Source organism: Micropterus salmoides, unplaced genomic scaffold (genome assembly GCF_014851395.1).
Source record: "Micropterus salmoides isolate LMB-PRFRI ecotype aquatic unplaced genomic scaffold, ASM1485139v1 Ms_hic_scaffold_1, whole genome shotgun sequence".
Taxonomy (NCBI): Eukaryota; Metazoa; Chordata; class Actinopteri; order Centrarchiformes; family Centrarchidae; genus Micropterus; species Micropterus salmoides.
In genome coordinates this window covers 8,464,478-8,476,748 of record NW_024040040.1, presented here as the reverse complement: position 1 = coordinate 8,476,748, position 12,271 = coordinate 8,464,478, and the positions used below count along the sequence as shown (strand labels likewise).

Below are 12,271 nucleotides of genomic sequence, written 5' to 3'. Positions count from 1 at the left end.
CATAAAGTGGCCCTAGTGAATACAATCACATTTCAAGCAATTAGTTCCCATTGCTAAAATTTAAAAGCTTGGAACAAAAGCTTAAAGTGTAACTGCAATCTGGTTTGGCCAAGCTTAATTCTGAAGTCTCCATTTACACTCATACTCACCATGAGGTTGGCAGCTGATACTTAGATAACATGGTAGTGATACAGTATGTGCATAGTAAACAGCACTGCACAATAACACATCAGATAGCTAGCATGGAATAAATAGCAGCTTTATGTATTGAATCCAGCGACTTCAAGACTGGGAGTTTAGGCATGAATATAAACAAGATCCTCACAATCAAGTACAGACATTAATGATTTGAATTTTACTTTCCTGTTTGACTCATGCTTCTAAAGCAGAGTCTTTAGTTTGCATTGAATGTCTGTGTATAAGATCCAGACCTGTTCCAGGATATTCAATTTGGTTGCATTCCACACTGTTACATGTATTGATATTCAAATGATTAAATGCACTACACCAGAAGCTACATTTTCTTTAAAAACTAATTTAGCTAACTGATTTTAAATTAATTAATGATGTCAGAGTGAAATTAAAACCCTTCTGAAGATATTAAATCCTTGCCTCACTTTGAGTGCACCCGAATATCTTGTCATCTGATCATTTAGCGGACTCTTACCTCATGCAACTTACACTCAGGTAATGGGAAGTGTCTCACCCATGGATGATGGAACGCAGTGACCTTGAGGTTTGTGTGACTCAAATATGTGATCTTCTATTTAAAGGACTGTCTCCCTAAATAATAGACTCTCTTTCCAACATTATCAAGTCCTGTTCAAAGTCATTATACACTGACATCATCCGGCCACAACGTGCGAAGAGTAAATGCCTGGATCCCCCTCATCCTGTATTCTCCACGTTGATCTAGTTTTCTAGTGCAGGCACTATTGGCTGCCTCCACATCCTGAAAAGGCTGCAGTGTATCGCTGTATAACACCCACAGGTCCCATCCGTTCAGTCAAGGCAACTGCACAATGACCCATGAGAGTAGAGATGCAATGATATTTTTGATCCATAACCGATTTTCTATAATTAAATTCAGTTCTTGTAACCGATGCAATAGCAGTTATATTACATTTTTGTTTAATTTTTGTATTGGAAACTGTGCTCATATTTGACACATCAAAGGGAAATTAATTCACTTTATTTCATAAAGTGTTATTTGTCAAGGCAATGTAGAAGTACTGAGTAGAGTCCTGTAACGGCTGTGGCTGAGGGGCTAGAGCGGTTGTCCACTTATCAGAAGGTCCCTGGCTCCCCTAGTCTGCGTGTTAAAGTGTCCTTGGGCAAGATACTGAATATAAAGCGGTCAGAAAGCGTAGGAAGGGCGCTATAAAAGTACAGACCATTTACCATTACTATGTAGAGGTATGATGTTGAACTCTAAATTAGGCCATGTGAGCAATAACTTCTAGAGCATGGGATTAGTGGGTCACTTAAAGTAAACAATTATTTATTTTCTTTCCATGACATCTTTTTGTACTTGTAGTAGTGAAGCAGGTGATGTATTCCTACAGTTACAGTGATGGATCAAATGGGTGCTTGGTGTGTTAGCTTCTAGACATTGATGGACAAATTTCTGTGTTGCAGTGATTTGACATGTGACCTCTGGGTTACGGAACAGTGTCTCGAACCACCAGGCAACCACCGCTGATGACACTGTATCCCCGGTGATAATGTAGCACTCCCCGTCCTGGATTTGAGAGCTGGCATCCGTGTTAAACAGCGCTTAGTCCAACTCTATGTTCCCGGGGGAGAAGAGGGGAAGGGATCACATTTCCTCAGAATGGAAGGCAAAAATAAGCCTTCCTCCCTCTGAAGGACAGTCAGTTCTCATTTAACTTCTGTTTTCTCCACCCGAATGATCCAGCAGTAAGACAAGGGGATTCCTTCTTATCTTATGCCTACAACAAGTAGATTTTTGATTGTAAACAAATAACTTTATCTCATTTTCAAGATTCAACACCAGATACAGTGGCTTGTTAGGTGTGCGTTCTGCTACACGGCGTGATCATTCACAAGATGATGTTTTGTTCTGCTTCTGATGTAAAGTCAAACAGGGGGAAATAATAGAGCAGCAGAGACATGCGGATGCAGGGTCAGGGTGCAACCTGGATAAGATGATTTGATGACAATTAACAGTGCCAAGGTGAAGAGGCTCCTGCTAAGTTTTAGAGAGGAAGAGAAACAAGGAGGGAGCTGTCACCATAACCCCTCAAGCAGTGTCGCACCAACCAACAGCTCCCTGCTGCTGGAGGCTCTGCTCACAGTGTCACTCACTTGCATGGACACACACATACACACACCATGTCTATTAGGCCAGGGCAAAAGGCAAAATTAGCTGCAAGTTAAAATGATTTTGACTGCAATACTTTTGGCAGCTCTCTCTCCAAATGAGGGCTATAAAGATTCCCATATGCCACTATCGCGCAATCACTAGCTGCATTTACACGGACCCTCATATTCCACTAAGAATCAGAATAATGGCCCAATCAGAATAAAAACTCCCCATGTAACCACCTCAGTTGGAAGAGATTGGCCTGATCTGAAGTGAAGAATTTTTTAAATGAGTTGAGAGAGGAGGAAGAAACCTTTTTTGATAATCTGCATTTTATAACATAAATGCTTTGTGAAAGAACATTTCTTAGGGGGGCTTAATTGATGTAACAAGGTCGTGGGGTGATGTCATGATGTAACAAGCTTGGAGTCAGTAGCTGATCCCACAAGTGTTCACTGACCTTCCAGCTTTAGTAATCTCTCTCATGTAACTGTCCTTGTTAGGGAGGCAACAGTTAGACTGGTTAAGTAGACACAGTAGCTAAGGCGTCAGGCTATCGGATATGTGTTCTCTGGGAATCTGACAAGTCTTAGAAGAATGTTTACAAGATTTTACTGGCTCCACAGATTAGAGTGCAATTCATGGATAGTAATAGATAACAATATTATGTAGCATTGGAGAATAAACATCAGAAAGATTCGTTCTAGCTTAAAGCCAGCTAAAGATGACCTAATAGAAAAAACTACTGAAACTATGGGGAAGATAGAAACATAAAACGGACCCAAAGATGTTTTGCTGATTTGGTGTTTGCATTCGATGTGTTCACATGTTGTGGGCTGACACTGTATCTGTCTTCATCAGTCTCCAAAACGTCTTCATCACACATGAACCTGGCTCACAATACTTCTTCACCACGTTTAATCCGTATTCCACCCAGCTCCATGCTGATTGTCTGCCATATGTCAGCCTTCTTGTAATATCTGAGTACGATTTCAAGCTCTCAGCTCATATAATGTATTTGTTAATGTATATTGTTTGTTTTCTCCTCATGTGAGGGAGGCAGGTAACATCCGGTTGTAAATTCCGCCAGAGGACAACAGAAAGTTATAATTTTGGATGGTAATGCCGTCTACCATTACTGTTGCTGGTATCCTCTGCCGGCCTCACATAATTTTACTGTCCTGCTCTACCAGCTGCCTGAATCCATGTGAATGCAGCCTACAGAAATATTCTCTGTTCTTCTTTTATATTTTCGGCATATTAGACACCTCAGAGTGGGCGGAACCACTTTGTGCATGTCAAAAAAAACTGTATTCTGATGTGAATGCTTTGGGGCATGTAAACACATCTTATCAGATCGCTTTATTTAGCGTCTATGTTACAACAGTTAAGTTGGAATCTCTTATGATTTTTGATCGGGTTGAAGAAATATTGTCCATGTGCATTTTAACCACGCTTACTGAACAATGTGTGTGCGCTGCTCTCTTGCTACCCTGCCACTGTGAACAAGCGCGCGTTGAACTGCATTGTCTTAATTATTGATAGTGGAAATAGAATCTAATGAAATTTCCAGCATCTTGAAACTAGAACTCTTTTCACTGCACCGTCTAAGAGCAAACACTTTCACACTCAATAATTTCTATTTGTTCACTAATTATAAATAAAAATAGAACAGAACTTTAGAGGGATACCTCACTCACATTGTTCAAAATGATCTGTCCTCTCCTCTCTGTCCTAAACTGACATTTGTTCTGGATTTACTACACTTGGGACTGGTAGCCAGATGGAAAATAACTAAGTACATTGAAGTACTGTAAAATGTATGTAAAGCATTTTCATTGTATACTACTTTATTACGTCTAGCCCTCTATATATTCAACAGGGAAACATTGTACTTTTTTTCCCTCCACTATATTTATTTAACAGCTGTAGTTACAGGGTACTGGGTTTATAAAATATCATAAAGGGGAAAAATAGCCATCACAGTTTTCCTGAAGCACAATGTTACATCATCAGATGTCTTGTTTTGTCAGACTAACAAAAGTTACACATTCTCACATTTGAGAACTTGGGACCATGAAATGTAAATGATTAAAACAGTTGCCCACTCTTTTTATATATATTTTTTTTTCTTTTGATCGATTATCTGCTAATAGTTGCCGCTCTACTTTTAAGTAGATTGTTCTGGTAATACTTGTTGTGTTTTTCTTATAGTTACTTGACTGTATGGCCGCGTGTTAAGATCACTGTAGGTTGTTTTTTTTTTTTTTTTTTTTTTTTTTTTTTTTTTTTTTAAACAAAAAAAACCTCAGTGTTCATTCCCATTCATCTTCTGTAGGGGGGAAAGTTTTCTCTCTGCTCACCTTTAAATCTGAATTTAAGACCTGTACTAGCATAGTTTTGTGACATAGGGCATAGACTGTATAAGGGTTAGTTTGGACCCAAATGTGTGTGCATAGGCTCAGAGCCATTCATGCTCAAGTGTGAAGTGGAAACTCAAAGACTCCAGGTCACTGACACTGAGAATAGACTATTCAGAGAGCCAGGAGACATATAATGTCTAGCAGTTTAACTTTAGAAATGAGACACGTTTCCATATTTATAGATTGTGTGGGTTTTTTTTTTTTTTTTTTTCAAGAACTGAGAAGAGCTTTATGTAATTTTAAGAATTCCAACAAGGTACTTAAATGGTCTTTAAATCTAAACATAAATGGTTTACAGTCATATAAAGGTATGGAGGATCTTAGTTTATATTTTGAAAGTTTGCAGCAAACCTGCTGAGTTAACCCCCCCCCACCTAATCTTCAAAAAACAAAACTAACACATCACTGCTCGCTTTCAGTAAAATGAAAGTGAGAAGAAAATGTGAGAGGAGTGTATCAACGTAACCACAGAGGAGTAGTGAGCCCTCAAGCTTAAAATGAGGTTGAACTGATATATTAATTACACCATCAAGGTTATAATTTTCAGAAAAGAATGGGGAGGTGGCAAAACACACATGGTGAGTGGAGTGAGGTGAACTGGGAGGTAATTTCATAGTTGTGTGTTGTGCTGGATGAAGGCCCATCTCTGTGGGAACAGTTGGTCAGTGGTGTATCAGTGCAATATAAGAATGTCCTCATCTGAACTTTCTCCTGATGTCCAACAGTGGTGCTGCTTTCAGTCCAAACCCCAAGGTCAAAAAGAGATTCTATAAAAAGTCACCTTCATTGCGTGTGTTATGCAGAATATCAGCCTTTCTCCAGTATGTTTTGGATGAGTAGCCACATTTATCCATCTGCCCGCGCATGTAATTGTGTTTATTCCATGACTAATGTCTTTGGTTGGACCAGTCATCCAAGTAGTTTATTAGAGAGACATCCTGTCCAAAACAAACTGGCGTGGAGGTGACTTTGCGTGTGGAACTGCCTTTTTGATCTTTTGGTTTATCAGAGTTAAAAGTGAATCCCCACAGTACCGGAGTTAGTGGTGTGTTCAACAGAGATGACAAACAATGTGGCTTTGGTCTGGAAACCTTAAAGAGCCCTTCAGCACGCTGTGATTTGTCATATTCTGTGTATGCACTTGGTACCACACTGTGCTGTCATCCTGCCGAGCCATCTGTGTAACAACAGATTACTAGGTAGCCCTATTAATCCAGGTAGGCTGCACCGCGTCAGGGAGGAAATGAAGTCGAGTGGAAAATGTTTAAATTGATAAGACTCACGTTTCCCCTCAGGCTTAAGGCTTATGGCTTGACTTTGACACACTGGGCGAGTGCAATAAAGCGCCAGCAACGCAGTAGACTTATCAGGCTGTTATATATAGCATTCACTCTGGTTTGGCCCAGTGGTTTTGTGAAGTTTATGGATGATTGGCAGTTTTGTGTTTATCAACTCACTTTCACCTTGCGAAAGTTTGAGATTGTTTTGCCTCTCTGGAAAACTGCACGTCAGCACTTTCCTCTTCGCTCTCCTCGGAGGATTAGAGACCAGAGAGGAAAAGATTTTGTTTGTGTTTTAGTCCATCCATCCATGACTGTAGATTTGAGTTTGGGAAGAAGAATGCTGAGTCATGCTGTTTTGTTTTTAAGACGGATGAGCAATTTTTAGAGATGGCACCTAATGGATCATATTATTAGGATGCTTAACTATGTTTTGCATTGCAGCTCCCTATGAATATTCAGGTCAGAGATACTTTGACTAAAGCTCTTTTAGTGCCTTTCAAAAGGTGCGTTCTCTCATTACACTGCACCATGTAAACCAGCTCCATTGCCTGCTTATTAGATTTAGTTGGACAGAGAACATTCTGCTAATTAATGCTGCCGGCAGGCTGCGTGTGAGTCACTGTGTTTGTGTGTGTGAGAGCCAGTGTCTGTCTCTGCCTGGTTAGGAGTGTGCTGAACTGAGATCATTAGAGTGTGTGCGTGCCTGTGTGCATGGCTGTCTGTCTCTATGCCAATGTGCAACTGAGAAATGTAAATGTTATTTCTGTTTGCGGGAGGTGCGTGCGTGTTTGCCTTTGACCCTCCACTGAGGCAGAATATGCAGGCAGACAGGCAGAAATTTGCATCGGCAGCAGCACCGGGGATCTGTTTGATCTGTCCACTTATAACACGTCAGGTGGCCTTCCTGCAGAGAACCTAGGCAGCTATCTCATTTCTCAGGGAGAGCGACCTACGCAGATAGGGAGCGAGAGAGCGAGGCACACTTCGGCTGAAGGGAGAACCGGTGATTGTGAGAAAACGGAAAAAGAAAACAAATGAGGACTTGGGTGGATTTAATAACAGTGAAGGAAGAGTGATAGACGGACAAGGACATGGAGAGAAAATGTTAGAGAAGAGCGATGAGGTAGATACTGAGTTTAAAAAAAGCGCTAATGGGAAATGGAGGGGAAAGAGAGGCACATGGAAAATAAATCGTATTAACAGATTTATTTTGCGTCATAATGGTTTTATTCTGTTGTGCCTCATCACACACTAATGTATGTCTTTGAGAGTAATGGAAAATGAAATGAGCACACTCCGACAGCTAACGGCGCAAGTAGATATTGGCTTTTTTTACATTTAAATGCAGATTCAAAAATCGAAAATGGACAGACGTGCAGGTCAAAGTGGAGGTTAATACTGAGAACACACACACAAACCAACACTTATCTCTCTTGTCATCCCCAAATTGTCAAACCCACATGCAGTAGCCCATACCCCACTCTGACATAAAAACTCCCTCATGCATCTCTGTACAGATTCAAATGTATCTTGCAAGTGCATGACATGGTGTAAAAATCAATGCAGCACATGCATAAACAAAAAACATAGATTAACATCAGGATGAACAAACAGCCAATAATGATAATGAGTCAAATGGGAAATAATGTATGTATCCACACACCTACTCTTCACAGCCTGAATAGTTGAATTAGGGATTTTGTCAGCCGATTCTGGGAGCACTTTTCTTATGTGTGTCGATTTTGAGCACATAACCATCAAGTCTCATTCTTATATCGCCTAAACCAGGGGTTTTCTAAATGTGAGGCGGTCCTCCCTAGGGGGGGCTCCAAACATTTTCAGGGGAGGCTCAGTGAATGGAAGTGAGAAAATATCCCATTACTCATTGAAGTGTGTGTGTGTTCGTTTGTTCAGAGATACAGTAGTTTTTGGGAACTGCCCCCCCCCTCCATCAGAGTTAGAAACTAATAAATGCTGTAGGACAGACATTTTTTTTTTTTTATTAAAACTACTTGTTGTAGTCGGAAGTTATGTCAAACCGTAATATTAGGCTATTTTGGCTCACATGTTGAGTGTCTGGGGAGGGGGTCGTCTCCCAAGCTTTGTCTGAGTAGAGGCCCACAGTCTCAGACTTTGAAAACCCCTGGCCTAAACCTTTACGTTTTCTAGAACATAATACTTGGCTCCAATGAATTATAAATGCCTATAGAGTTGCTCCTATACATGCACACACAAAACACACACACACTGCTTTACAAAGCTGGGGTTACATGCCCTCCCGAGGTTACACTAAGCACTGAGCGGCGGGAGCTCAGTCCGTGGGGGTTTGGCTTGGGATCCGGATGGTTGCCTGTTCGAGTCTAGCATGGACCAGTCATATGGAGTGTAGACTGGTAGCTGGAGAGGTGCCAGTTCACCTCCTGGGCACTGCCACGAGCAAGGCCCTGAACCCCAAACTGCTCGGGGCACAGACTACGTGGCAGCCCCTCTTGACACCTCTACATACATTAATGGGCAGTATTGGTCGTGTTAGTGCATGTGTGTGTATTTCGGGTGTGTGTATAATAACGGAGTGGAAAAAATTGTCCTTGAATAATGTACGTGCGTGTGTGGGCCTATGTTTCCACACCTGTTTTTGATGAACATGCTAATGAGTGTCCAGGTCCTCTACTTTGGCAGAATTGGCTTTGCAGTTTGTTCCTCTTCAGTTCAACCACAGGGGAGACATTCAATCGTCATGAATTTAGCCTCATTAGCTAAAGCTTTTTTCCTCGTTTGTACAGAACCTGCTAGCATTGCTACAGGATAAATGGTCCCTGATGCTGCTGTATGATGGTGGCTATACTGCAAAAGAGGTCGTAAACTGTCTCATCTTGTGTAACTAATGTTTAAACTTTACTCACTTGAAATGTAACTTTACAAGTTGAAAACCTGGCTATTTTGAAAGGTAAATTTCTCTCACTTTGTTCTCAGCGTTCTCCTCACAGATGTCTGCAGTGGAATACAGATGATGTCATTTCATTTGAGAAACATCTTGAAGTTGCTTTGTGCTGGAGACGAATGATACTAATATCCAACTTGGCACAGGAAGTTTGTTTTTTCTCTGGAGCGCTCACTTGTTTCCATGGAGATAGACATGATCGTTTCAATTTTAATTTGGAAACAAAATGAATCATTGCTGCTCCTTGTGCTTAAGGAGATAAAACGGACACATTTATACTAAGGCTGCAAATCGGTCATTATTTTCCATTCTGTTTTTCTCTCAGACATTTATATCTGAAGGGTGCAACACTGACACAAAAGCTAACACATTTTATTATTCACAACATCTTTTGTTGTAAAATACAATAATTAAAAATAGTTAGTTAGGGTTAAATTGTATAATTTGTCAATATTAGACTTGTATAAGTATATAAAACTTGAGAGCCCTTTTCTGTTCCTGTTAAATCCATTAACTTCCACTAATACTCATGGCCCCCTGTCCTTGCTGCATACAGTGCATATTCCCTTTAGTGAAAGTACATCCATAATGTTTCCTGAAAACCATTAAAGCAAAGAGCCACCTCCGTCTGGGATAGTGGCTTCTTCTGCATGTTCTCAGTAAAGGCAGAAGTGGCATGATAATGCCACCACCCCCCCTTTGACAGAAATTAATGACTCCATTCACTCACGGTGACACTGATGTACTATTAGGGGCAAGTTACTGCTTAGCCCAGCGCAATCAGGGCTCCCTAATACATAAATCAAACCCCAGTCTGGTGAAGCAGTTGGTTTATAATCTTGCTGCACAATACAGTTTTGGAGCCTATCGATACGTTATGAGAAAAAATGACAGGAATTCTGCAATTAATTTGTTTCGGGGGGAGGGGCGCGTGCACTGGCATGCATTTTTCGCATTTTTGTTGAGTGTGCTTGTGCAGCAGTGTGTCTGTGTCTCTGTATTCCCCCAGAAAAGAAAAGCTGTAGGCTGGGTGCCTGCTGGGTGAGCTATAAATAGTCTACTGGTGACAGCAGGACTTGAAGCCTAATGTGAGGGAGAGCATCTTCCACATTTATTATTTAAAACTTAATAGTTATACATTTCATTTTCTACACCAGTTACCCTGGTCATAGCTTCTATACATCCCATCTAGCCAATGCTGGCAACCAGAGATAACACCATTCAAGCCTAAACTTCTTTGTTTGTGTGTAACAGTGATCCATCTCTGTTGACCTTTTTTTTGATAAATGAGGAACATTTTAGACATGAGGCATTAGCGACGAGCAGGGTTGCATTAAATTTACCTCCCACTGCGGAGCCATCAGCAACTCTATAATTGGGGTTTAAGAACTGAGAGCAATTCATTCATTTTTTCCCCAGACCGAATTGTGAGAATGGTTGCTATATTTTTGTGTGTGTGTGTGTGTGTGTGTGTCTTTTTATTCATGTTACATTAATTTGGATGTCACTGTATGGAAGTAATTGGATAAGACATGGATGTTAACTTGAGGGGAATGGATGTTTGCACTGTATTTGACTGTACTGAACTGTGCGGTACGCAGTAGCAGGACCGTCTGGATTTATGAAATAATTTAGCTCCAGAGGCTTTCCTCTCAGTGGATCTCTTGACCTTTTCACCCTCATTTCTCTCCCAAGCCTTTCCGCACACACAGCTTTATCTGGAATAAGATGTTTGAATGTCAAAGAGTGTTAATGGAAAGCTCCGGGGTCAAACTGTACTTTAGCTGAAAAGCTGTTACTTTGAGTCTTTGATGGGGTTTTACTATTTTGTTTTGCACATAAAATAATTAAGTTATGAATTTTAATCAAGCGAGCTTGCCTTTTAGACTACTGTGGGTCATAATTTCAGGATTCTAACTGATTGCAGTGAGACATGTGCCAAGTTCATCAAACATAAAAGTTTATTACCCATTTCTAACCTTGATTTAATTTCCTGTTGGTTAGGTTCAAACTTCCTGTGCGCCACCCATATCATCCCTGTGAAGAACGAGGAGGGAGTCGTCATGATGTTCATCCTTAACTTCGATTACATCCTAAACGAAGGCAGCAGTGACTCACTGGAGAAACTCAACCACACCTCGCCATCCAAAGCTGACCAACGTGAGTAAAGTTAAAAAAAACAAACAAAAGGCTGACTAGAAAGAGTTTAGTGGAAGCTAAACCTGGTCCTGTTGGTGCCATGCAGTAAATATAGTTACAAATATTGCATTTAAAAAAGGTGGAACATTTCCTTTTTCACATGTTCTGCATATTCACCAGTGGAAGACGTCACAGGTTAGGATTGGAAGAGCAAGGAGGAAGGAAAGGATTGATAGTAATGTAACAGCCAGTCATGACCTTTTACTTGTAACCTTTTCCCACATCCACATCAATTTCTATCTTAACAACTTGACATGACCCTAATATTCATTTTGCATGCCCTGCTAGATGCTATAATGCTGTGTAGATGCTATAAAGCGACTGACATAACTTGTAGCGAGCTCCAGCTTGTGCATTCACTTGTACTTGCAGTAGTGCCGTGCCGGAAGTCCCTGCGAGACAGCTCCTTTGGCATGTTGACACTAGCGTTTAGCAGACACTGATGCGTTAGCCTGCCATCATCTCAAAGGTCTGGCCCAATTATAGCTCATAGCCTGCCAGGATGGCCTGATGAACTACTGGAGCAGTGCTGGAGAGCACTCGGCTTCCCAGAGCTGTCGGTGTAATAGTGTATAATGCCATTCCCCTGCGGTGCTCTCCAACATGCTCTTGATGCCTCCCCTCTCTTCTGTGTCTCTCTCTTCCCCCCAATTTCTGTCTGTGACATATAAAGCAGCAGTATGGAGGACCAGAGGTCACCTCCAGATGACTGTAATTGGATGAGGCCCCTAACAGGCTGCATTGCCTCATGGGGTGTGTGGTGAAGAGTGAGGATGTGTGTTGAGGATATAAGCAAGTGTTGTCAGTGTGTTTCTGTACTACGTGACTGTGCGTACACCATGCATAAACGTATGTGTGTGCGCAGGCGTGTACGTGTCACTGATGAGGCCTTCCTCTTTCACTTTTTTCACTTTTCTATGGGAACTAATTGCTCAGCCTGAACACAATGGCAATCCCTGATGCAACAGGCCTCTCTGAATTAAAGTCTTTTCATGCCTATCTGAATAACTAAGTGGGCGTGGGCGTCCTTGCAAATCTGGTGAGGTCCAGATTTGTTTAGGGTCGAGTCTCAGTGCTGGTCTCTCTCTCCCTCTCTCTC

At 41.2% G+C, this 12,271-nt stretch overlaps 1 protein-coding gene across 2 annotated transcripts in view; it reads left to right on the top strand.

Annotated features, from left to right (window-relative positions):
• Window positions 1-12,271, top strand: part of kcnh7 (potassium channel, voltage gated eag related subfamily H, member 7) — a 67,016-nt gene that overhangs the window by 14,214 nt on the left and 40,531 nt on the right. For both annotated transcript variants that reach the window (XM_038716621.1, XM_038716612.1), the window contains exon 3: window positions 10,978-11,133. In XM_038716621.1, coding sequence (XP_038572549.1) covers window positions 10,978-11,133 — 156 coding nt within the window. The remainder of the gene's footprint in view (window positions 1-10,977; window positions 11,134-12,271) is intronic.